This window comes from Neofelis nebulosa, chromosome X (genome assembly GCF_028018385.1).
Source record: "Neofelis nebulosa isolate mNeoNeb1 chromosome X, mNeoNeb1.pri, whole genome shotgun sequence".
Taxonomy (NCBI): domain Eukaryota; kingdom Metazoa; phylum Chordata; class Mammalia; order Carnivora; family Felidae; genus Neofelis; species Neofelis nebulosa.
In genome coordinates this window covers 62,120,166-62,147,088 of record NC_080800.1, presented here as the reverse complement: position 1 = coordinate 62,147,088, position 26,923 = coordinate 62,120,166, and the positions used below count along the sequence as shown (strand labels likewise).

Genomic DNA, 26,923 nt, shown 5'->3' with positions numbered 1-26,923 from the left:
CCAACTCTGACCACTGTTGAAAACCACAATTGCCCCCACCGGGCACGGTCCCATTCCACCCCACCCCACCCCCTTTCCTCTGCTTTTTCTCACTAGCATTATCACCATATTAGATATATAGTAATTATTGTCCCTCCTCTGAGTATAAAGAACCTTGAGAATGTAGAATATAAAGAACCATGAGAACTGGGATCTAGGGTCTGTTTTAATTTCCGCTGTATCCCCAGCATCTACAACAATGCTTGATAGTTCGCACTCAATAGATGGTGAATAAAAGGTAAGATATTAAACTAGTCTGGACTAATTGTATTAACTGACGTCAGGTTGGACTAATACCGCATTTCTCGCTCTCTGAAAATGGCTTCAAGAGGTCAGAAGGTGACGTTCTTCAGTTTTCAGAACGGGAAAGCAAAGGTTCCCACAGTTCTCAGAACGCGAATTTCTCGCCACAATTCAAAATGGCGGAGGAGGGTGGGGCCTGTCACATGGTGGGCGTCACAGCAGCTCTCCTTTTCCAGACCAAGGCCCGCCTTGCCGCGTCGTCTGTTGCCCCCTTCTTCCTCCCGCCGAGGCTTTTCGAGGAATCGCCTGGGATTGGCTAATAGACTAGGAGTGGGGCTGCGGGGCCGGAACGCGGCATCATCACTTCCTGTTGTGGGCAGTCGTTTCCTGTCGCTGCTTGGTAACAATGGGGAAGATAATGGCTGCCTGAGCAACGTCTCCGAGCAGGCGCTGGGCTAGAGGCGGGTCTCAACCAGCGACTCATCGGAGGCGGGCTTGAGAGCAGGGCAGGGGAGGTGCACAGGAGCCTCGGCGGCGGCGGCCGAACCGACAGAGTCGGACCCGACACTAAAACCGAGTAAGTGAAGCCTTGGGAAACCTCTTGAGAAATGGATGGAGCGTGAGAGGAAGACAGCGGAGCTGCGGCCGCCGCGTTCTCTCAAAATGGCCTGAGTGTCGCGTCGTGGCGGACGCTCAGCGCCGCCCCCGGACCCCAAGGCGCTGATTGCTGCGGGGGGCTCCGTGGCGTAGTCGCCGCTGCCATTTTAGTTGGGCGTATAGTCATAGTCTCTTGAAGAAGGGGAAGGAGGTCGGTAGTACTTCCTCCCCGTGGCGGTGCAAGCTAAAGCCAAGGCCCTCTACAATCTTAAGAATTTGGGGGAGGCGATTTATGAGTGTTGGCCTCCGGCATGAGAATCTTTGATCGTCTTAGGGTTTTCTCTCTTTGGTTCTCTGGAGGCTTACCTCGCTTCCTTACCCCTCTTTTACATGGCGGGCTTGGGCTTGGGAAAAGGGAAAAAAATCAGGCTGCTCTAAGTCAGTTGCAGGGAACTCTTGGGCCTTTAGATTTCTCAGGATTTGCAGAACCCCACTTCGAGCCCTTCTGCTGGGCACTATCAATTAGGCGCCCCCTGGGGCCACGATGACATCTTCCCTGAGGATCTGGGGCAACTGGTTTACCCCCTTACTCGATAACCCTGGCATAGTCTTTGCCAGATACCACTGCAAGAATCCCCCGAAAAGCCAGGGAAAAGCTGTTGCGTGTTTGTTGTTTTCCCTGGGTAAGGGTGGGAATTGGGCCAAAACATTTTAAACTTAATTTCCTTCAATCCGGCAACAACCCAACCCCTCCCCCCTCAAAAAGAAAAGCCTAAGGGTCTCGGCTTCTGCGGGCGGTACCTGCCACGTACGCCATAGCTTTAGTAACTAGTATTAACCGGTTGGGCTTCTGCTTCCTGAATACTCAGTCCCTTTTTCCCTTATGCTGATTAATTTCAAGATGGAGGAGACAGCCACGTTCCTTCCCTAGACAGTTTCCCTGTACTTATTCCACAGGTTAGTCCGGGAATTTGAGGTCTAGCAATCTTGTTATTTAGGTCATTCTTTTCGTTTAGGGGCAAGAGGAAGCATTTATATGAGGTTGTCATCTACCATTTGCAAGGTCTAACAGTAATTTTTTGCTGCAAATAAGGAGCCCCCATTTCCTGAATCAGAATTAACCGCTGTCGCTTTGGATCATTGAAGGGAGGAAGAAATAAATGTACTACTAGTCGTTTCTACCACTAGAATCATTTACTTGATTCTTCGTGATTAAAGACAAAATTACCCCAAGCACCCCCATCAGGTACCTTACGTCCGTCCTGGATGACTTGAGACCAGGCAGCCCAATTATAGCCCCCCCCCCCCCAAAATCAGTTTTCTAAATTATAAAAATAAAGTACCCAGGAAGACCAATCCAAATACTTTTTAAACTCTGATTTCAAGAGACTGTTACACTGAACAATTTTCATTCTTTAGCCTAAATGTCCTGCTGAGCTTTCATACTTTAGTTTCTGCCATAGGCTCCTATAATGTGCCAAATAAGTACTTGAAAGTAACCATCAGAATCTGAAAATATTACTGGTCTAAGGAAAGGCCTGTTTTAAGCAAGCTTATATTAAAAGGTAGATTGGCTTTCAGCCTTTAAAGGAAATCTTATATCTAACACAAGATTGCTGGTTTTCTCTGACCTTCTCAATCTCCCCAAATATCCTAATAGTAATACTAAATTAGGTTGGGTTATGGGGTAACTTAAAATATATAGGATGTGTTTTTTTTAGCATGTGTCTATTTCAAAGAAAATGTCTATCTTATGAAAGAGGAAGAATAATGGATTCTTTTTTTTTCTAGAGCAGAGAGTGAAGAAAACTAAAATCCAGTTTATTGTATTACAATACTATGTCATAACAGTCAGGTAATTTATTTTTTGTTGCGTCTCCTGATGATTTATGTGTAGAATGCATGTTTAAAAATATTTATTCTGTTCTGCAGGCCCTGTAATTGGATGGGCTCATTTGATATATGTTTATTGGTGCTGGGCATTCTTCATGATGAAAATGGGTTTTTCATTGGGAATTCAAAGGGTAGTGTGTCTGAGTAGCTAGAACTCACTAGTGTTTTGTCTGTGAATTTTCTTCTTTTAAAATAATATCTGAAGTTTACCAATACCTATATAGAACAGAAAGAACAAAGTAGAAATTTGCTGCCTTAAATCATTGTTGGAATGGGATGGGTCTAAATAAATAGTGTTTCAATGTTCATTGAATAACTAAATGAAACATCAGTTGAGTGTCTTACAGGAATATAATCTTACATTGGTTTGGGTGGTGGTCAACTTTTTTCCTTCAAGGTCCAAAAAATCATAATTGATATATGATACTATGATATTAACTCCTTTCATTACCATCATTGTTAAGGTAACCACATAATTTATTGCCCTAGCCAGGTTGCTTTTAAGAGCAAAAGGGACATTATTAGTAATTATGCCTGGACAACAGGTGCAAACCTGGATTGCCCTAGGCAAACTGGGATGGAATTAGCTTAAATTCATAACTAATTTGCATTGAATGTGTATGTTCTGTGTCCTGTGTTTTTACATGCATGACTTTGTAATCCTCATAGCAAAGCCTCATGAGGATATTAACTATTTTACAGAGGTAATCGAAACTGAAAAGAGGTTAAGCAATTTGTCCTCAATTAAATATCTAATAAATGGTAGAGCCCCCATTTTAACCCAGGTCTCTTTGAACCTGGAGTCACTAAAGTTTTATACCTCTAGACTTAATTGCTCTCTAATTAGTTTGGAGATGGAAAGGAAATGAAAGCTTGTTATAAAAGAAATCTATAGGTTAGATTATTTCAAAAACTTTTGTTCCCACTTAAAGGGAATCTGCTTTATGAAGTAGGTGAGACTTTTAGCAATTACCCCATTCCCCCTTTTTTTATGTCCTGGTTCCTGTTTCAGCTATTACTGCTTGTGATATAATTTGATAACAGTTTAAAATCAGAAATGGTTTTAAGAAATAGCTTAATGAAATGATCTGGAAATGTTAGGCTGGTTGTATATGTTCTTTCAGGTTAGTGAAGATGTTGTGAGGCCTTAAGTAATATAGTAGGTCAGATGGGACATCTGCATCTGTGGAATTATAATGTGTGTATTACTTTTTCCATAGACCTAGTAGATTGTGAAATAGAGCAAATCACTCACCAGCCTCTTGTCCCTTGATTTACCATAGGGTGGATAACAAATTAGAAAGTGAAAATTCCTCTCTCAAATCCAGATTGATGAGGTGCTAGAATTTTGGGCCACTGCGTAGGACATGTTTTTCTTTTGTAAGTTTACTTCCTTAACACTTCTGTATAACACAAAGATTTCCAAAACCTTATGGGCCATCGACTTCAGAAAGTATTCGTTTATATAATCCCTTGACATTTTGATAACCAGTGTAAGAAGGCAATAGTGCTTGTGTCTATTTTTTCCTTCATTATTTTTTCCCAACCTTGAAAATGGAAATTTCCTAGATAATCAGTTTATTTTTCCTGTCATCAATTGAGATGTTTTTTAAATATGAAAATATTGGCAATTTTGAACAATTCAGGAATATATGAACTTACGGTTTTATTTCTGAAATATATAGTTGATCTTCTTGTTGTAGATTTTCTGACCCAAGATTTTTGTTCATTAGTACCTACATATGTGTGAGACAAATATCTATAGACAGTTTGTGGTATGTATATCAATTTGTGCACCTTTTGCAATGATTTCATGACTCCAGGTTGGGCTGCCATTATAACATTTGCATGGTGATGAACATGATACTTGGTTGGGGGGCGGGTATTTGTGTTGGGTGTTTTTAACTTTATAATGAAAAATGGTCTCTTTCCTCTCACTCTCCACTTAATTAAAAGCTGTAGGGAGAAGGAAGTTAACTCTTAATTATAATTTTAATTTTCTTACTGGCCAAATTTCCCATTAGTGTCAATTATATCCAAGGTGACTGACTATATTAATTTTTCCAAGCTGGAACAGTTTTGAGAGTGAAAGAGGGCCATATTAATAATTACTGTGGGACAACAGATGTAGATTGCTACTCTTCTGGATAAACTGGGGATATATGGTCACTATGGTCATCGTTTCTATGTCAGAACACTGGTTCAGGAAGCACAGTTGTCAGCATGTTTCATTCGGTAACACAAAATTTTTTCCCTCAAATGATATAACCGTCATTTGTGTACATAATATTTTCTTTTTTGGTCAAGGGATTTTAAATTTTAAAAACTTTCTTCACTTTTTAAAAAGTTAGATGTAAAACTTATGTTTTTAAAGATCGTATCTTAAAGATAGTTCTTAAAGATAGTTATCGATTAACACCAAAACTGTCAGTAGTCAATGATTTTACATTACTTTTTTATGAACACATGAACATTTTGGTGTTTTGAGTCATTTTTTGACTTGTTGTGGATAATAAGGCAGAATTGAGTTTGTGTGGATAAGACCAAATTCCAATTTAGTGATGTAGCTCAATAATAACATGGAATGAGTAATCGAAGATTAAATTTACTGTCTAAAGTACTTGAGTGAATAGAGATGTCATCATGATGGTTTATTAACTAACTTGTTCCTGTGAACTGGCAGCATTTGGTTTGATCTCTGTCCTCTGATTTGTTGGCATTCTTATTAATACTCTTTCAATTTAACTGTTGTAGAGGGTTGTAATAGAACTGTTTGTGAGCTGCACATCAGTAGACTTCCTGCCAAGAGATTTAGACCCATGAGGGACACTTCTGAGTCCTTTTTTTTTCCTGCTGTCCTTTTCAAGTGGTAAAGATAAAAGAATATAAATGAGGCTGAAGTAACATTGCCATGCAGATAATATTTTGTAATCTTGTATTGCTATAATAGTATCAATAGTGGTAGAGTCCTTGGTAGCATCCTCTGATAGGCCAGTATTGGAAATAATCAACAAATTGTGTGGGTGATGACAGGTATCATGCATTAGGTAAAGGCAGTGAAACATCAATCCTGTCCTGTTTTTCAAAGAGGGGTGCTTTATATTTCTGTTGAAAAAAGTAAGATAGTCACAAAAAGGAGATAGAAGTGCCTGAGTGAAGTGGTAGGGAGAAAAGCACAGCGTTTTAGGCTGATAGCCTAGTTACTCATGTTGTTTCTTAAGCCTTATTTTTCTGACTTATTACTGTAATGTGACCTGGGTTATATTTTATTCATAGTCACAGATTCATAGAACTGGCAGGTACCTTATGGATGGTTTTAATCCAGCTCTCTTAATATTGATGAAGATCCTGAGGCACAAGAGGTTAAATGAATTGGCCAAATTAACATAGCTGGTTAATATTACAGCTGAGACTAGAACCCACTATCTCCTACTTTCTCCTTTTCACAGAACGGAATTCCACCCTTCCACTGATAGAATAAAAAAGCTGTTTGATTGTTAATCATCTTTTGTCTATTACAAATGCTATAAAATTTTAATTACACATTCTGTATATGTAAATTCTCAATACTTTTGGTGACTACATATACAATAGTACTTTATATCCTGACCTCAAATTCAGTGGTTCTTTGTGATTTAACTTTAAAAAAAAAAAACTGCGTTAAATATTTTTCATTTTGGTGATGGTATTATTGAGCTATTTTCTTTATTGATGAGGGTTGCATGTCATTACTTTTCATTTATTTCTGAGGTTCTTAATGAAGCTCTGTTGCAAACAGAATGATGCTTGTTCTTTTTCAGTATGACACATTTTTATGTCGATACTATGATTTTTTTTAATTGGCATGTTCTGCTTTAGAACACTATTGAGTCTGGAGCTTGTATGAACACAAAAGATGAAATGCTCAAGGTGCTCTGGTAGTTAGTTGATATTAGGTTACCTTGATTACTCCCTCCCACTGTACCTTTTTGTTTTTAAGAAGAGATTATATCTCACAGACTTAATAGATGTGGCTTCTTTTTAAATTGATATTCACACAAGCATTTGGATTTCAGGATTCAGTTTTGTAAAGTCTTTTGTTTAACAGTATATTTTTGGTGCCTTAAGTCTCCTTCATTGGGTACTGTGATGCAGTATATCTATTGAATATAATATGTATGTATTTAGCACCAGGAGTAACCCATTAGTATGAACAATATGTTTTAAGTGACTTTTCACCCTGACATAAGAAAATTACATTCTTTAAAGATTGGAGAACATAGGAAAATTAAATGAAAAACTTTTAACAGTGGTCAGAAACATAGTGATCTGCATACTTGTATTAATATATAAGAAATGGAAATCACTAAGATAGTGCTTTAAAATACTCAAGGTGAATAAAATCTGCTTTAAATTCTCTAATTACAGAATAAACCTCAGGTTTAGTTTTCTTGCTGGCTTTTCTTTCCTGGAATTGAATTTACCTGACACAAACATTCATTGACCAAACGAATAGTTTTTGAAATGACTGGGCAAAATTTATAATTCGGCTGCTCATTTCCAGGAATGGATTTGGATATATTGGCACACAGTACTCTGGAAGAAATAAGGTTAATAAAATATGCCATTTTTTGTTTTTAAAACAAAAGTATAAAAGTTGGCTTACTTAAAAATAAGTCCTACTTGCTTCATACTGCTTATAAAAGGTGTTTTGTTGCTTTGGAAGTTTTCATACCAAGAGTGAACATGGTATAAAAAGCTCATAGTGAGGTTAAATACTTTAGACATGCCTGTTGGGATTGAAGGAATGTGTTTTAAAGTATATAGTTTTGCAACATTATTGGGAGTCAGTTGTTCATGTAGTGAAAACTTGACTGGATTTGGAATTAGGAGGCTTGTATTTAATTACTGACTCTTTCCACTTACCAGCTACATGGCATTTGGTAAATCACTTTCTCACTCTATACCTGTTGTCTGTAAAATAGAGGTGATTATTCCTACTTCATAGGATTGTTGTGAGGATTAAGTCAAATATAAGTGAAAGGGTTGTGTCAATACATGGTAGTGGGTACTGCTTATAATAAGGGAGAGACCTAAGTGACTTAACAATTACATATTTGTTCTCTTAAATTGTTTTATTGGTAAGCTTTTCAAAAAATATTTAAGTTTAAAAGTGGGTGATGCTAATCATATATTTACTCCAAAATTTCTGACTTATGCACATGAATATTGTAACTGAGAGTAAGATAACTAAATAGATTTAAGATGTTCTCTTTTATGTTGATAGAAGGAGCCCAAGAGTGTGGGAGGATTCTTCTTTCCTCTTACTAGTTAAACTGGAAGTGTACCACAGTGTTCACTATAGAGTAGAATCTAGAGACCCATTTTGGCAACATAATTCTTTATTAAAATTTGACACCAAAATGGAGAGAGATCTGTATTTGATCATTTGAATTGTGGTGTCTGGCATCTTTAGTGTGCTTTAACCTTTAAAATGTTAATTTTCACTTACGAGTGGTAATGTTACATCTACCAGGGTCTGAACCTGTGGTTTAGATTTACTATATTTTTTCACTTTATTCCGCTTGGGTAATAAAGGGACTGCTTAAAATAAGATCAGGTTCATGGATGTGTGTGTGTGTGTGTGTGTGTGTGTGTGTGTGTGTGTGTTTAAGATCATTTTACAAGGCATTTGAGAGCATTGCTTATATTCAGGATTTCCTTTTTTCTCCAGAATGTAATTACCTCTTGTCCAGGGAAACTCTGCAGGTGTAACGGTCATAACTCACCCATTAAATGTCCCTAAAGTGTAGAAGTGTCTTGTCAGTGCTGAAATCTCTTGACCCCCATGCCCAGCCTAGGGGAAATGCAGAGTAAGTCAGAAAGAAGGCAAAAGTAGGGAAAGAAGTCAGAGTTTTCTCTCCCTGTCCCCTAATCAACTACAAGAAATAAACTTCTCCTTCAGTGGACACCTGTACCTTAGCAAAAACATTGTGTGTTCTGTTTAATGAAGCCTTGCTGGTTTGGTCGCAGTTTTGAAATAAAAATAAGTGTGTTATAAGGGATGTCATGTGGGGAAATTATTTTCCTTGATTTTCTCTGGTGTATATTGGGAGGAGGGAAAAGGAGAGCAGGATATGATTATGGAAGTAAGAGTAATTTAGATGATCATGTGTTGCTTTGTGAGTGTGTCCCATTGTTAAAGTGTTAAATTTAAAGATAAAATTAAACCAAGATAAAGATTCTTGCATGGAATAAACTAACCTTTAAGCTCACCAGGAAAGAGCTGTTTAGGATTCAACAGTCCCTAAAATCACAGTGTCAGTAGGGTTTTGAATAGAGGTGTAATGTTTTGTCTCTAGTTTCCATGTAGGAAATGATAGAAATTCTAAAAAGGTCAAGAATGAAATCTTGATGATTGGTGAGCATAGGAAAGAATTCTCTATTCCATGTATATTGGTAGAATATTAACATTACTATTTTATTTTAGAAAAACATAAAGAGGATGTATAAATAGTGCGTGTGTAGAGCATGAACAATATATTGGGAACACTTTGAAATTCGTCGCATATGTGGGATTTCTCTACTTTACAAGCAAATTCTTTCAAATTGCACTGTCCAGTGTGGTAGCCACTAAGCACATGTGGCTACCTGACACTCGAAATGTCACTGGTGTAAGTGTATTACTGAACTTTTAATTTTCTTTAATTTTAACTAAGTTAAATTAAAACTGAAGCAGTGTAAAATATTTTCTCATTAAACACAACTTCGTTGTTTTGGTAGGACTGCATTTTACTTTAACCATTGAAAATTTAGTATCCAGCTTGAGATGTGCTGTGAATGCAAAATACCAGATTTCAAACACTTGGTATTAACAAAAAAGAATGTGAAACATCTCACTAATTTTTTATAGTGATAACATGTTGAAATGGTATTTTGGTTATGTTGGGTAAGTAAGATTATGAAGAGTATTTCAAACTATAAAGGACCATGTAAGGCATGAAGTGCCACTCTACTGTGTGCAGCAATGGATGAAAAAATTGCTAACTGAGATAGTAATAGTTTCTTAGGAGGTAAGATTTCATTTCATTTCATCTTAAAGGGTGAGTGAAATGGGGAGAGACTAAGAAGCAGCTGAGGGAACAGTGTTAGTGGAAGTGTGAAGGTAGTAAAGTACAAGGTATGTTGCAGGGCAGGGATGCAGCAACTTAAATGGATTTGTCTTATCAAAGTGTTATAACAAAATTGTGGCAGTGGAATACATAGCTTAATAGGACCCTAAGCCCAGAATAGAAAACTAAGAGATTTCCCCATCCTTAATGACATGTTAATCCAAACGGTCTTTTGAAGTCCGTCTGTTCAAACTCCTACCTAGTAAGCAATCTCCTCTTAATATCCACCAGAATTCTGCTTGAATATTTTGAGAGAATGGGTAGTTTGCTTGCTTCAAGAGGCTGGTTACATCTCCACTTTAGAATAGTTTCATTGTTAGACCACTGTATCAAAAGAAAGAAATATCTGCTCCCATAGTTCTTCAACTGTTAGCCCTAGTTTGATTCTGTGGTTCTCCCTTTCATGTTATAACTCTAAATATTTGAAAATGTAAATCACGCCCGTTTTTAGTTTTGTCTTCATGCAAGTCTTCGTCTTCTCCGGGTAATTCAGCCATTTTCTTTATGGTGTTCCCTGACTTGTCATTTTGGTCATTCTAGATCTGAACAACAGGTTGCCTTGGGTCTGTTACCACTTTTATTTGAACACTGTGGTCTATGAACGCAGTATGAGACTATCTTAGGTGTCTTAGCTAGGTCAAACAGGTTTTTTATTGAGCTTTTTGTTAACTGAAAACTTGAGGTCTTCATGTGAACTGCTCTTTTCACATGAGTAGGTTTCCTCCCTACTCTGTACTCTTCGTATAGGTTATTTTAATTTGATAATCCTTCATAAAGTTTTCAGGGTAGCACATATACCATCACTTTTGTTGATTTCAGCTCATCCTCACAAGCCACTGAAAATTCAAAATATTACTTATCATATACATACATCTATCTTCATTACTAACTCCCAACTCTGAATTGGTTAGATTTGGTTGGCGTGTCTTTGACATGGTTCTTATTTAAATACTGAAGACAGGATTCTTTGCAGGTTAACATTGCTCTGTAACCTTTGAGGGTGAATCTGTTAAGCTGTATTCTGTGAATCTGTTAAGCTGTATTGTCATCAAGCTTTTTGCTACTCAGACTGTGATTCTAGGATCAGCAGCAGCAGCACTTGGAGGCTTATTTAAATGCAGGTTCTCCGGCCCCACCCCAAATCCACTGAATCAGAATCTGTATTTTAACAGGATTTCCAGGTGATCTGTTTGTATGCTGAAGTTTGAGAAGCGCTAATCTAGGCTACATTTCTCCATGATGATAAATAAGGATGTAAAACCTTCTCAGACTCTGTACAGAAATCAACCCAGACTAGTCAGCAGTGTAATTCTGACATTCCTATTAAAGAGGTCCTCAAACCTAACTGTTCAATAGAATTACTTGTGGAATTTTAAAAATATTGCTATCTGGCCAACCCCGGAGAAAGCTTCCCAGGTGATTCTAATGTACAAGCCAAGGTTGAGAACCATCCCTATGGAAAGCAAATAAGGTTAATTTGGCAGTGAACCCCACTGCTGGTAAACATATTTTTCTTCTCCGTGTTTGCAATATATCTGATAGTCTATTCCAAAATTTCCCTCTAGGTTTCTGGTCAGATTTTGCTGTGCTACAGTTTATGGACTACACTTTTTATTTGAAGGTTAGATCATTTCTAAATCTAGTGTTTTTATCATCTCTCCTATTCTCTGCGATTTCTCAGAGATTATCATTAGAAGTTTTGCAGTTCGGTCTCTTGATTCTCTCTTCAAGAAGTTTGTTTTTTCCACTGCTTCCAGTTGGAAGGTGGTTCTCCTTGTTGAATAAAATAGGAACAAAACAGAAGTTGAGTGCCTCTACCTTCCGTCCTCTGTTAATATACCAACTCCCCCACCACTCAGTATAAGACCCCTTTCTTGTTTCAGATTCCGTTTTTCAAAGCCATTTAAAAAATCTTCCATATTTTTGCAAGTTTCTGTTCCATATGGGCTTTAACCTCCCCGGTGCTCTTCTTAAGACTTTGTGACATTCCCTCCCTGATGCTGTTCTTAAGACTTTGTGACATTCTTAGAACAGTCCTTGGTATGTGAGTTTTCTATTATCTTTGGTTCATATCCTTCAAATGTCAGAACTTACCAGACATTTTTGTCTTTGAAGATTTATGTTTTAAAAGCCTTTCAACCATACTGAGTTACACTTTTTTTTATAAATTATTTTTAGAACTATTTACTGATCCTCCACAAGTGGACTTTGTCCTAACTTTCATGTTAACTTTCAGAATATTAGGTGCTTAAGTACATTAACAAATATCACTGGTGGTTTTCTTTGGTTTGAAGAGTTATGGCTGAAGTGTCTTTTTCCTTTGTGCTTTCCTGTATTTTTTTAAGTTAGCTGCTTAACTATTACCAACACCAAATTGCGTTCCTTAGCTACATATGGAAAATTTTGACTTCCTTTTGTTTTTTGTTTGTTTTTTTTCCATTTCCTGGCCTATATGACTTCAAGCTGTTGATTTCCAGTCTTAAAGTTTAAAGTTATAAAAACCAGACAGGTAGAGAAGCTTCTTCTTTTATTATTATTACTATCTGAAAGAGAGTTTGGTTTTATTTTCCTCTTTACTACTGAATTGTGAATATCCAGATATTTCATGTATTGTATTTGGGATTGAATCTTAGTACTGATATAGATTACCTCTTCCACAAGTCAGGTTTTCATATTTTTGTGGAATTAACTTTTATATTTTCGTGTGAACTTAAGGTCAATCTGGTGTTAGAAGGAAAAAAGATAGAGGATGACTTTTTTTTTGTTTGGAGTCTTATTTTAGATTGCTTACTTACTACTGTTGTTTTTCATTAGAGTGGTTAATTGAAAGTAGTAGAAAAGCCAGGTAGTAATGTGTTTTTTGGCTTTGCTGATCAAAAAGCAAAATTGAGCATATTTCGTAGTTATTTATATAAAAAGAGAGAAGCCCAAATTTCCACAAAGTTTTTCTTGGTAAAACTCAAAATATAATAATAATGGAGTAGTATTCTGTAATATGGGTCTGATAACGGGAAGAGTGGCATTCTTTTTTGGAGGGACATTTTGCTTAATCAGAGCTAAACATATTACTTATCAAAATTATTTGCAGATGTTCATCTAGTGTTACTGACTTTAAATGAGATTTTCCTTATTTAATTTTTGAAAATGTCTTTTCACACATACAGGTACAAGAAAACCTAGGAGATACTGCAGGTTCAATTCCAGACTAACATAACAAAGCAAATATCACAAATATAACAAAGCAAATAAACCAAGTCAAATGAATTTTTTGGTTTCCCAGTGCATATAAAGGTTATATTTACAGTGTAGTCAGTTAAGTTTGCAATAAATAGCATTATGTCTAAAAAATGATGTGCATACCTTAATTTCAAATGCTTTGTTGCTTAAAAATGCTATCCATCATCTGAGCGTTTCAGTGAGTCGTAATCTTTTTGCTGGTGGAGAGAAGGTCTTGCCTCCTTGATGTTGCTGCAGCTTCTACATCAGCATTTGCTGCTTCACCTTGCAGTTTTATATTAGGAAACCTCATGAACTACCTTTCAAACTTTTCTCATGCAGCTTCCTTACCTCTCTCAGCCTTCATAGAATGAAAAGTTTTAGGGCCTTATTCTTGATTAGGCTTTGGCTTGAGGGAATATTGGGGCTGGTTTGATCTTCTATCCAGACCACTGAAACTTTCCATACCAGCAATAAGGTTGTTACCCTTTCTTATCATTCGTGCATTTACTGGAATAGCACTTTTAGTTTCCTTTAAGAACTCTTCCTTTGCATCCACAATTTGGCTGTTTGGCACAAGAGGGCTAGCTTTTGGCTTATTGTGGCTTTTCACATGCCTTCCTCACTAAGCTTAATCATTTTGCTAGCTTTTGATTTAAAGTGAGAGATGTGTGATTCTTCCTTTCATTTGTATACATAGAGGTCATTGTAGGGTTTAATTAATTGGCCTAATTTCAGTATTGTGTCTCAGGGAATAGGGAAGCCCAGGAAAAGGGGGAGAGATGGGGAACAGGTGGTTGGAGCAGTTAGAACACACACATTTATCAGTTTAGTTTGCTATCTTACATGGGCATGGTGCATGGCACCCCAAAACAATTACAACATCAAAGATTACAGATCACCACAGCAAATGTAATAATAATGAAAAGTTTGAAATATTGCAAGAATCACCAAAATGTGAGACAGAGACACAAACTGAGCTAATGCTGCTAGAAAAATTAGCACCAATAGACTTGCTCCACTCAGGATTGCCAGAAACCTTTCAATTTATTTAAAAAAAAAAAAAAAACCAGTATCTGTGAAGTTCAATAAAACACGATATGCCTATATTGCTATCTAATCAGTACACAAGCATAGAATTTTAATGAAGCATATTTATCCCTTACAGAAGGCATTTATAGAATTCATTTGATATTTACCTTTCAGCATATCATTACACGGCAGAATTACCACTTTCAGTTGAAGGTTAGGTGGAAGCTCCTCAGATGCAGTTAAAGGGATTTTGAAATAAGGAAATTTTCTTTGTACTTGCAATGAGGTCCAAAAAATGCTTCTGGAACTGTAATTTGTGCTCAGAAAATAAATCTTTTACAAATATGTAGGGGAATGGAACCGTTGTTTCTTTGATAGTGTGTGTAAAGCAGCTTAACATTGTGATTCCAGTGTTAGTTGTTGTTGAAATGATCTTACTGCATTATAAGTTTTGCATATAAGTGCTGTTCTGCTTTATAATTTTAGGTTGAATTCATTAAAACACATTAGGAAGTCTACAGCAATAGCTAATTTCTCAAGCCATTCATCATTTGGTAATAGTGATTGAAGGTGGTTCTTCTCATTCAGAAAAAAAATTCAGTCTTGGACTTGAGTACAATGAATTACACTATAACTTTACCAAGGCTAAGCCATCAAATTAACAAGGAGTAGGGCAAGTTAGGAAATTCAGCTTCTATTTCTGACAAAAATTCAAGAGAACTGGTGATATTTAAGTCCACAGTAATGAAGTTCACTGGTAACAATACTGGTTCAGTAATACGTTAGATTCACATAGTTTCTGCAAACTACCTGCTGATGAATAATATAATGAATAACCATAGACTTTAAATACCTTACATTTTCACAAGCTTTATAAATTTGTCCAACTTGTCTTTAGCTGCTGTACATATATATTTACCACCATTTCAGTTGTAACACATCTTAGCAGATTTCACTTTAAGCTGTGCTCAATTAATGTTTTCTCAACTTTTTTGAAATAGTTGGGGCACCTCGGTGGCACAGTCAGTTAAGCCTCTGACTCTTGATCACAGCTCAGGTCATGATCTCATGGGTTAGTGAGTTTGAGCCCTGCATCGGGCTCTGCGTTGATGCTGTGGAGCCTGCTTGGGATTCTGTCTCTCCTTCTCTCTGCCCCTCCCCCACTTGTGCACATGCTCTTTCTCTCTCAAAATAAAATAAACTTAAAAAAAATAGGATCACCTGTAATTGCTCCATGCAGACTATTCATAGAGGCTACTTCTGTAGTTACTTCAAACTTCTTGAGTAATCAATACTTGACTCCTTGAATAAACAACTGAATAGTATCAATTACATTTGTCGACTCATCAAGAGCCAAGAAAACTCACTCAGAATCATTTGCTGTCTCATTTTTCAATTGATTATGACATGTCCCAATATCCTTGAATTTTTGAGCAGCTACTCTCACAAAAAGCCAATCATCTTGGGGTGCCTGGGTGGCTCAGTTAGTTAAGCGTCCAACTTCGACTCAGATCATGATCTCACGGTCGGTGAGTTTGAGCCCCACATCAGGCTCTGTGCTGACCACTCAGAGCCTGGAGCTTGCTTTGGATTCTGTGTCCCCTCTTTCTCTGCCCCTCCCCCACTCACGTGCATGCTCTCAAAAATAAATAAACATTAAAAAATAAAAAAACAAAGCTAATCATCTTAAACAGGTTTATTTTCTCTGACACATTTCTTTAGCTTCTGCAATGAAGCACAGTTTAATTAACTCCCCATTATAAACAGCTTTTCTTGATTTAGCCAACAAACCACTTGGAAACTTACTTTGGTTGAAGCTTCATTTTTTATTGTGAGAAAATATTTTGTGATGAGAGTGTTCTTTTTAAATTTTCCAATTTTTTGGACTGTAGCTCTTCTGTGAATTGGGAATATCGTGATGGTTGCTTAGTCTGATAGTATGAACGTGTATTTTATTTTAGCACAGTTAAAGAGTGCCATTGCATAATAAACTCAGTCTTTTCCATCTCACAACAAAATCCATATTCCACTATGCCTTTGAGGTTGACAAAGTGCACTTTTACTTCATTTGACATGATAAGTATGAACTGGTAATTTTTTAAAATGTCACAGTTCTGGTGATATGTATGACACTTGAAATTCTGTCAGGTTACATCACTGCAGTTTATAAGGTACAGATCATCACCAATGCAAAGTGATGAGAGTGCCACATCAGGTTGCTCATCTCTATTCAGCTCTGCCATTACAGCACAAAAGCAGCCACAAACAATACGTAAATGAATGTGTATGACTGTATTCCAACGAAACTTGATGAACACTGAAATTTGAATTGCATATACTTTTTGTGTATCACAAAACATTATCTCCCTTTTGTAAAAACAGTCTTTAAAAGTGTAAAAAAAAATCATTCTTTGATCTCAAGGAAAAAAATAGGCGCCAGGGCTGGTTTTCATAGTTTGCTTACTCCTGACCTACTTTTTTCCTAGTATAACAGTCCTTTTTGGGAGTTTTTCTTTGATGAAATTTTATTCATATGATGTCTGAAAATTCACATCTTGACCTGCATTCTGGATTTTCACATAATTTAAAGTGTTCTGCAGAACACATGGTAACTTTTGTTTTCAAGATTGATCTCCTTTCTCCTTGTAGATAATTTTCCACTTGTTCATCAAGATGGAAAGCTCAGATTCTAACGATAAAGGAAGTGATCAGTCTGCAGCACAGCGCAGAAGTCAGATGGACCGATTGGATCGGGAAGAAGCTTTCTATCAATTTGTAAATAACCTGAGTGAAGAAGATTATAGACTTATGAGAGATAACAATTTGCTAGGCACCCCAGGTATGCGATGTATGAAGATTTCTGGTCTTTAAAAAAAAAAATCTTATTATAAAAATCTGTTTCTGCAGCCATTATGAAGTATGATTTTTAAAATTTTTTTAATGTTTGTTTATTTTTTTTTTAATTTTTTTTTCAACGTTTTTTATTTATTTTTGGGACAGAGAGAGACAGAGCATGAACGGGGGAGGGGCAGAGAGAGAGGGAGCCACAGAATCGGAAACAGGCTCCAGGCTCCGAGCTGTCAGCACACAGCCTGACGCGGGGCTCGAACTCACGGACCGCGAGATCGTGACCTGGCTGAAGTCGGCCGCTTAACCGACTGCGCCACCCAGGCGCCCAATGTTTGTTTATTTTTGAGAGAGACAAAGTGCAAGTGGGAGAGAATTGAAAGCAGGCTTCATGCTCTGAGCTGTCAGCACAGAGCCTAATGTGGGGCTCGAACTCACGAGTTGTGAGATCATGACCTGAGCCAAGGTCGGACCCTTAACCGACTGAGCCACCCAGGTGCCCCATGAAGTGTGATTTTAATACAAGGGATACAGAATGACATTTATTGCTGTACTTACTGCCTAATTCTGTTCACTTGTATTTGGAATTATCCTCTATCACATCTTTTAATTATGAATTATACTATGAATTTATAGCAAGCTGAATTGAAAAGACTGGAACTGAACAATATTTTTGTTTTCAGTTAGCTTTATTTAACCTACAAGACATAAGTCTGAGTGTGGAAGAGCTAATGGGAATGTTAGTTCCTAGGACAGACTTCCTTTTTTGTCATCTCTGATTCCCAGATTATATTCTAATCATAATCCTCCAAAGCTGGCCTTGGGTAAAATTGTTAATTCAGAACTTTGTGCTTGGTTATTCTCTTTTGCCCAATTAGGTCCCATTTGATCCTAATTAAAACTCATTATCTCTAGTCCTCCTCATTATCTATTTAATTCTTTTTAAAAATTTTTTTAATGTTTTTATTTTTGAGAGAAAGAGTGCAAGCAGGGGTGGGGCAGAGAGGGAGACACAGAATTAGAAGCAGGCTCCAGGCTCCGAGCTGTTAGCACAGAGCCCATTGTGGGGCTCGTACTCAAGAACTACGAGATCGTGACCTGAGCCAAAGTCGGACGCTTAACCGACTGAGCCACCCAGGCGCCCCTCTATTTAATTCTACTAACTTTTGAGTTAGTGTTTAAATTTTAAAAGGTAAGGTGTTAGTTAGCATGCCTCTTATGAGAAGGAGTGTGTTTTGAGCCAACAGAACCAGACTTGAATCAGAATGCCTAAGTTGGTATTCTGGCCCTGCCATTTATTGATACATCAGTCTCTCACTTAGTCTCAGTTTCCTTGTTTTAAAATGAAGATAATAATGTCTACTTCCCAGAGTTACAGTTTTAAAGAATGAGCTGTTATATGCCAAAGCATTTAGTAAACTGGAAAGAAACTTATATAAGTTTTAATGTCATGCTCCCATACCCAGGTTCCTACTCCTTGGTTTTCATCTCAGTTTTTGTAATTTGGCAAACATTTTTAAACTATTTTCAGGTGAAAGTACTGAGGAAGAGTTGCTGAGAAGACTACAACAAATTAAAGAGGGTCCACCACCACAAAACTCAGATGAAAATAGAGGTATATTTTGCTTTGGAGGGTGGGTAGAGGATGAAATAGATAAGGAACTTCAGTAAATGTCAGCCAGAGATTACCCAGAAATGGAACAAATTAATTTAGTGCTAAGTAATTGTTAATAAAAAGAGAATTGGCATTTTCTTGATATTTGGTGAGAATGTCAACATGTTTTTTTTCTGCTTCACCTTTAGGTTGTTTGTATTAATTGAGACATAGTGAGAAATGGCTTATTTAAATGTGATATTTTTTCTTGATTTTTTTTACCTCCATCGAAATTTCTTCCCTCCTACTGAATTATTTTTTCCTTATAAACATGTGAGTTTTCCACCAGCAGAAATAAATGGCTGTATTCTCTAACCTAGTAGCTATCAACAGGTTATAATTCCCACCCCCACCCCCCGCCGCCCCCCAGGGGACATTGGCAATATCTGGAGATGTTTTTTGGTTGTTGTCACAACAAGCTGGGGCTTTCTACTAGCAGCTAGTGGGTAGAGGCCAGGGATGCTTCTAAATATCTTTACATCCTAAAATTCACGACAACACAGCCCCCAGAACAAAGAATTATCTGGCTCAAAATGGAAATAGTGCCAGTGTTGAGAAATCCTGCTTTTATGTTTTAAATAGGATTGTAGGGAATTTGGCTATCTAACATAAGAAGCTATGATAACAGTTTGGTTCTTGAGCATGCCATTACATGTACTATGCCAGATTCAGACTATTCATTTGTTCTGATCTCCAGTTTCATGTTAATTTAAGCTCTTGGTAATATGAAGAAGTACTCAATACTTTTAAACCAGTAAACCCCATTTATATTTTTGCAACGGCTGCAGCAGTCTTGTGTTTTAAAAGACCTATATATCAAAAGCATTTAAGTCAGTATCCTAGAAGAAATACTGTAAACTAATGAAAATTTGAGAGAAATGTACTTGGGACTAAAGCAGTAGCCCTGTACCTTAACTGGCATTTGTCTTGTTTGATTACATTAGTGTTTTGACAGTGGACTGAAAAAATGTCTTCTGTATATGAAGTATGGAAAATAGACTTCCTACAGATTCGCTTTAAAAAACATTCTCTAAATTTCTCTAGGATTAGCTTGTTGTTTTGAAACGAAATTAAAACATTCCTGTCTTTACTTTGCAAATCTACACAGTATAGCTTACAAATGTCTGTAAATGTGACATCCATTGGGAATCTTTCTTTTTTCTCTAACGCAGAGTTTCAGAGCATTATTATATGATTGTCCTAATTTTAGTAGTTCCTTTTTCTCCCTCACCCCTCCCTTTTTTAAAAACAGGTGGAGACTCTTCAGATGATGTGTCTAATGGTGACTCTATAATAGACTGGCTTAACTCTGTCAGACAAACTGGAAATACAACAAGAAGTGGGCAAAGAGGAAACCAATCTTGGAGAGCAGTGAGCCGGACTAATCCAAACAGTGGTGATTTCAGATTCAGTTTAGAGATCAATGTTAACCGTAATAATGGGAGCCAAAATCCAGAGAATGAAAATGAGCCATCTGCAAGACGTTCTGGTGGAGAAAATACAGACAACAACAGCCAAAGGCAAGTGGAAAATCCACGATCTGAATCAACATCTGCAAGGCCTTCCAGATCAGAACGAAATTCAACTGAAGCATTAACAGGAGAAGTCGCACCTACCAGAGGTCAGAGAAGGGCAAGAAGCAGGAGCCCAGACCATCGGAGAACCCGAGCAAGAGCTGAACGAAGTAGGTCGCCTCTGCATCCAATGAGTGAAATTCCGCGAAGATCTCATCATAGTATCTCATCTCAGACTTTTGAGCATCCTTTGGTAAATGAGACTGAGGGAAGTTCTAGAACCCGGCACCATGTGACATTGAGACAACAAATAAGTGGACCTGACTTGCTAAGTAGAGGTCTTTTTGCAGCTTCAGGAACCAGAAATGCTTCACAAGGAGCAGGTTCTTCAGACACAACCAGCAGTGGTGAATCTACAGGATCAGGACAGAGACCTCCAACCATAGTCCTTGATCTTCAAGTAAGAAGAGTTCGTCCTGGAGAGTATCGGCAGAGAGATAGCATAGCTAGCAGAACTCGGTCAAGGTCTCAGACGCCAAACAACACTGTCACTTATGAAAGTGAACGAGGAGGTTTTAGGCGTACGTTTTCACGTTCCGAACGGGCAGGTGTGAGAACCTATGTCAGTACCATCAGAATTCCGATTCGTAGAATCTTAAATACTGGTTTAAGTGAAACTACATCTGTTGCAATTCAGACCATGTTAAGGCAGATAATGACAGGTTTTGGTGAGTTAAGCTACTTTATGTATAGTGATAGTGATTCAGAGCCTAGTGGCTCAGTCTCGAGTCGAAATGTGGAAAGGGCAGAGTCACGGAATGGAAGAGGGGGTTCTGGTGGTAGTAGCAGTTCTGGTTCCAGTTCCAGTTCTAGTTCCAGTTCTAGTTCCAGTTCTAGTTCCAGTCCTAGTTCCAGTTCCAGTGGTGAAAGTTCAGAGACTAGCTCAGAGGTGTTTGAAGGCAGTAATGAAGGAAGCTCATCATCAGGCTCATCAGGTGCCAGGCGAGAGGGTCGACACAGGGCCCCAGTAACATTTGATGAAAGTGGCTCTTTGCCCTTCCTTAGTCTGGCTCAGTTTTTCCTCTTAAATGAGGATGATGATGACCAACCTAGAGGACTCACCAAAGAACAGATTGACAACTTGGCAATGAGAAGTTTTGGTGAAAACGATGCATTAAAAACCTGTAGTGTTTGCATTACAGAATATACAGAAGGCAACAAACTTCGTAAACTACCTTGTTCCCATGAGTACCATGTCCACTGCATCGATCGCTGGTTATCTGAGAATTCTACTTGTCCTATTTGTCGCAGAGCAGTCTTAGCTTCTGGTAACAGAGAAAGTGTTGTGTAATTAAGGTCTGAACTCTCAGCTATGTAGCTGGTATAGTGATGGGCAAACAGGAATCACTTGCTTTATGCCCACTTTTTGGGTGGTGCTTAAATGTAAAGTAGCAACCTGAATTGAGTCATTGCTTTCTGAATGCATCATTGTCCTTTTTCCAATTTCTGTTCCAGAATAAAAGGAAATATTTAAAAAGCAATGTTTTAGGACATAAAAATCTCATTTCAGTACCAGTAATTGCTATTACTGGTGATTCATCATCTACATTTATCAGTTTTTCCTTTGTTATCTTAAAAGATCAGCCTTAGCAATGACTCTTTATCTGTTTCTCATTGATCTTTGATCTTTAACATTTCCCATGCCATAGGAGAGAGGGGCAAAGGAAATTCCCAGTTTAGACTAAGTTACAGTACATGTATAATAAGTGATTGCTTAAAGCTTTGCCATTCCCAGTTATTAGTTGGCACAAATTCAGCTACATGCTGAATGTCATTTGTTCACCTTTCAGATGAGGTGATATTGGACGTCAGTGTAAATAACACTAAGGTTAGGATCTTCTAAATGTATGTCTCCTAAGCCCATCACTGTGGCACACTGTAGAGTGAGCTTATAGTTTAATTGAGATATTTATCTTGTGGAAATATTAAAAAAAGCCTATGCTTGTGTAAGTGAAAAAATCACATTCATTTGTTTAAAAATGTAAAGCTATTTTGTAGAGGCTCAGTACTTTTCCAATGCACTGTTGTATTAATGCATTAAAAATTGTAAAGTACCATGCTTAGAAATGAAAAAACTGCTTTTTGTGAGCCAACATAGTAAAAAACACACCAAACAAAGTACAAAGCTGCTTTTGTAAGTGTGTAGATGTCAAGAGCAGAACATATCTATAGTATTTATAATGTATGTGAACAGCTACTGTGACATGCAGAGGAAAGGACAGAGTGCAGAATTGTACTGCGTTGAAGATAACCAATGGAAATTTTGTACTTTAACTTGGATTTAGGCAGGAAATGAAAGATAGGAGGAGTAAAGAAAACTGCTCTGAAGAATTTAAAATTTTTATGAAGACAGTAACCATATAGATGTGAACTGGTTTCACATGGTGAGATCCTTGACACAGTATTCTAATTGAGCTGATGAAATAGATTTAACAACTTTGGTAGAGTTTTGGTTTAAAGAAAACAAACCACTACCACCTAGCACAAGTTTACATTGATGTTTCTACAAGTCTGCTCCTCAAAAAAAAGAAAAAGGTGGAGGAAAGAGACTATAAACCACTTTTAGCATAAGAATTAAAGTTGGTACAGAGGTGTGTACTCTGTAAGAAAGTCTCCAATTTGCATTATTTTCGAGATTTGTCTTTTAAGGTACCAGGCCACACTTTTTAATATTTCATTACTATCTAACACACACTTAATATCTCATATTTAAAGACCAATTGAAGAATTAAGGGATATTTGTCCTTTGTTGAAAGTTGGGTTATTTGAAATTCAAATTTTTCATTGTACTGCTCATATTTGAAGATGAGGCTGCCAACTCAAAATCAATGGCACATGTGTTTTTGTGTTGTTTCCTTAGTAATAAGATTAGGTTTATGAAAAACCCCAGTACTCTTGCCAAATTTCTCTTTTGAGGCCAGTTTTGGTTAGGATTAGTCTGACTGTGGAGGACTTGTTTGTTTATCTGGGAAAAGGTAGTGGACCCAAAGAGGAATTGAACACATCCTTGGTCTTTAAAGTGACAACTATCCACGCATAGTCAGATACTCTACAAAATAAACAAGTCTGCTTCAGGAATTATCTGGCTACCTTATCTGTTATCAACTTGTCTGTAAAGGTTATTTCAAAGCTCATTCTTTTATATTCCTCCAGCTTTCAATCCTACCTAAGTATCAAGGTAATTAACTTGTAAATATGGTAGTTGTTTACTAAGGATATGTACTGCTCTTGCAAGGAAATAATGTCCAAACAAAGCTTCACTTATTTTTTTTAATATAAGCAGATTTCACTGTTTATGGCGCTTATGTAATACATTTTATCTTTTTAAAAAAATTGTCCATGTAAAAGTCAGGATTCCTTTATATTTGTGAGCCTCCTTGTCTCTTTTCCCAAGGGTGTAATCTACGGTTTTCAGATCTGCAGGGTAGTCCCAATTGGTTAAAAACAAACCCATTTTCCTCTTGGTTTGAAATGTCCCATTATAAGGGTGTTTATTTTAAATAGTTTAAAAACAACTACAGCACATTCTAAGCATAAAAGTTATTGACAACAGGTACCTCCCTAACCTCCCAAGATGTATTACTCATTTGTGACATATTAAAGTAAGAGGTAACTCATGCAGAATGCTGGTTATGAATGTAGATATTGAAGCTATTCATAAACACTGGAAATAGGATTTTAAGTTTTTAGTCTTCAGTAGAATGCACATATTGGACATGTGCATGTGGACACCTTTTTCAGTAGCACTCATTAATTTCCATTGGATTGTGTAGAATGGATACAAATATTTTAGTGAAATTTGCTACCTTTTTTTTTTTTAAAGGCCCATGACTATACTTATTGGTGTTGTGGACCTTGGAAGACAAGGTCATTTGTAGGTGTCAGATGTACAATGGAGAACAAGAGTCTTTTTTCCCCACCAGCATCCAAAACACCTATTCTCTTGAGGGAACATTTTCTTGCTAAAGACTACATTTCATTTTGTATCTTTGCACTTTTTCTTTATTACAAAAGGTTCTGTGTTGAAGACCTAGTTTGAACTTCATGCAGTAATAGGAACAAGAAAAAATGTTGGGAAATAACGTTCAGAGCATAGGGAAAAATACTAAAAACTGAGTTTTCTTGGGTATTTCAGATATTTTAAAAAATTCACTTACTGGTACGAAGTGTTTGAGGTGTTGTTTAACTCCAAGCAGCTGACAAGGTTGAGATTTATTATTACTAAAACCAAAATTGAGCAAGTTAGGTTTTGAAGTGTGCAGACTTTATCTATAGCAACACTAGAAGATGAGCCATATTGTTAATTTGGAATATTTGCTCTAAAAAGAACACATTAGTTACACCTCAGTGGTGTTAATGGTTAATGGAGGTGGGGATTGAGAGAAGTGTTCACATTAGTGTTGGGAGTATAGGAAATAATTAATTGTAAAGTTAACAAAAAAAGTTTAGTACCAGGATTGTGTGTGTGTGTGTGTGTGTGTGTGTGTGTGTGTGTGTAATGTACACACACACACAATCCCTATAAACATGATTGTTGAGTTTATCCAAACTTTAAGATTAGGAAACTGCTTAGCTATAAGTGTTACCTCAAGTAATTTTTTTTTTCCTTTGGGAAAACATGTCCTTTCTGTGCCAAGTGTTCTCTCCTAGTGTCAGTGTCTCAAATTGTATTTATGAAGGGTTATCACTCAATATGCTTTTTTATTTAACCACCTGCTTCTCAAGTGTCTATGACCTGAAATGGGTCAAGCATCAGTCGTGACTTTCAGTCATTTCCCAAAATACCCATGTGATAGGGAGGTTAATGTTGCAAAATGACTCTCACAAGGCCATTTTTACAGCTTGCTAGAATACAGTGGCATCTTGTGGTGGTTGTTGATACTTTCCTTTTAAAAACGGAGGGTATTCCCCTCCACCCCTTTTTATTCTCCTTTGTTCTTTTGTGAACAAAAAATATAATCTTCCTTGAGTTTTTAAGTTTTACTTTACTGGCTTCCCTATCAAATGTATGGTCAATATTAAGTACACAGAAGCCATGTTTGCAGGGCACTTTTTTCTTTTCTTGTCTTACGAGACTGTTGATTGCTATTTTCTAAAGTATTCTGTACCTTAGTGATGAAAGAGGTGGATAAGGCACATATGAAAGTGTTAGGCGTTGTTTCCCCCCCTTATCTATAGTATAATTGTTCACTATGTTTAATATTCAATAACAGTGTTGTAATTCAATGAGTTAACTGGTAAATTGTACACTTTTGAAAAACACTTGAAGACGTAAATAAAAAATAACATGCTTCATTTGGAAAGTTAAAAGTGCAAGGTCCGAGGAATGAGTGTTTCACTTATTTTTAAATTGGATTTTTAATTAGCAACTAAGAAACAGCTACGAGTTAAGTACTTGCCCTTTAAAATGTTTGGCATCTTGAAATTGAGTTCTTAACTGGAACACTTCTAAAATACTGTAATATTCCCAATAGGTGAGTAATCTCACTTGCTTTAGTACCTCCATTTTGTACTTACAATAACAGTGTAGGATAGAGCTGGTACTCAAGTGTTGGAACTCTCAAGGGATAAAAACAGTTTTTATCAGTTTCCATGTCTGTATAGGTGTTTTAATTCAAATTTGAAGCAAATGAACACACTCTCCAACACTCTCAAATACAATTACAGTGAGATATTTGGCTTTGATTAGGATTTGTTTACTACTAAAGAGCGACAAGCTGCTTTATAGTCACTTGGATTGAACCATACCTTAAATACATGCAATGAAAGTGAACCCCACCATACCACTGTGCCTGGTTATTTCAGGGTTCCTCTCAGTTCCTCATCTTGCAGATTTATTCCAATACCAACGTATGGTTGAACCAGTTGCCCAGCCTTAAACTCTGTTTAGTGGCCCTCTGCTAACATTCTTTGAACTGATTAATTTGTGTTTGAACTGTCAGATGTTTCGATTTTACCTCTTGTTAGCGCCATTTGTCCCTGGTGCTGCTTTTAAAGATATAGGGCCATGTGATCAGGTATCAGGTTGAGTAGGTACACAGTTGGCCTGGTTATGTATCTGTGCCTGTTTTATCTTCTCCCATGAAGAGCTGCTTTGGTATAGATGTTTACTTGGATTCATATATAAAGAACTAACTGGGCAGCAGTCTTAGAAAGCTTTCTGAAGCCAAAAGAACCTGAAGGGATTTGGAGGGGGAATAGTAACAAAAGCTGCCTTTATGTCTTTGAACATGAAGCACATAAATGTATGTTCTGTAAAGACTAAAGTGATTGTTATACCAGGGCTTCCTGACCTCTGGGAGAGATTTTCAAAAAAGCAGAAAGGAGCACAAAGTGAAGTGAATTTGGTTGGCTTGCTTTATCTGGTTTCTCATTTTCTTTCAATTTTAAATCTGAACGTAACACCCTTCTCCAATATCTATCCAGAAGACTCCTGGTTGGGAAGCCCTGTATTAAATTTTGAGAATGTACCCAGTTTCCTTTTTTTTTTTTTTGTACAGTGCTTTACACCTGCTAAAAAATAACTTGTTTAATGCAAAACAAGACCTTGAAAGGTCAGTCATATTAAAGCTGGTTTGATCATTAATAGTTATCTTTTAGGAAGAAGCTTTTTCCCTATGTAAGATGTCATACTGCAGATTTAAAATATAGACTATCAATAAAATGCATGAAGTGAT

The 26,923-nt window shown here is 37.1% G+C and overlaps 1 protein-coding gene across 2 annotated transcripts; it reads left to right on the top strand.

The window, feature by feature from the left end:
- Positions 1 to 691: 691 nt before the first annotated feature.
- Positions 692 to 26,923, top strand: RLIM (ring finger protein, LIM domain interacting). 2 transcript variants are annotated; one of them, XM_058713550.1, is made up of 5 exons: positions 692 to 859; positions 2,671 to 2,734; positions 16,821 to 17,010; positions 18,550 to 18,633; positions 19,925 to 26,923. In XM_058713550.1, exons 3-5 carry the CDS (start codon positions 16,845 to 16,847, stop codon positions 21,535 to 21,537), a joined length of 1,863 nt encoding a protein of 620 aa, XP_058569533.1. In that variant the 5' UTR covers positions 692 to 859; positions 2,671 to 2,734; positions 16,821 to 16,844; the 3' UTR covers positions 21,538 to 26,923. The 2 variants fall into 2 exon arrangements, with proteins under 2 accessions (XP_058569533.1, XP_058569532.1); XM_058713549.1 differs by lacking the exon at positions 2,671 to 2,734.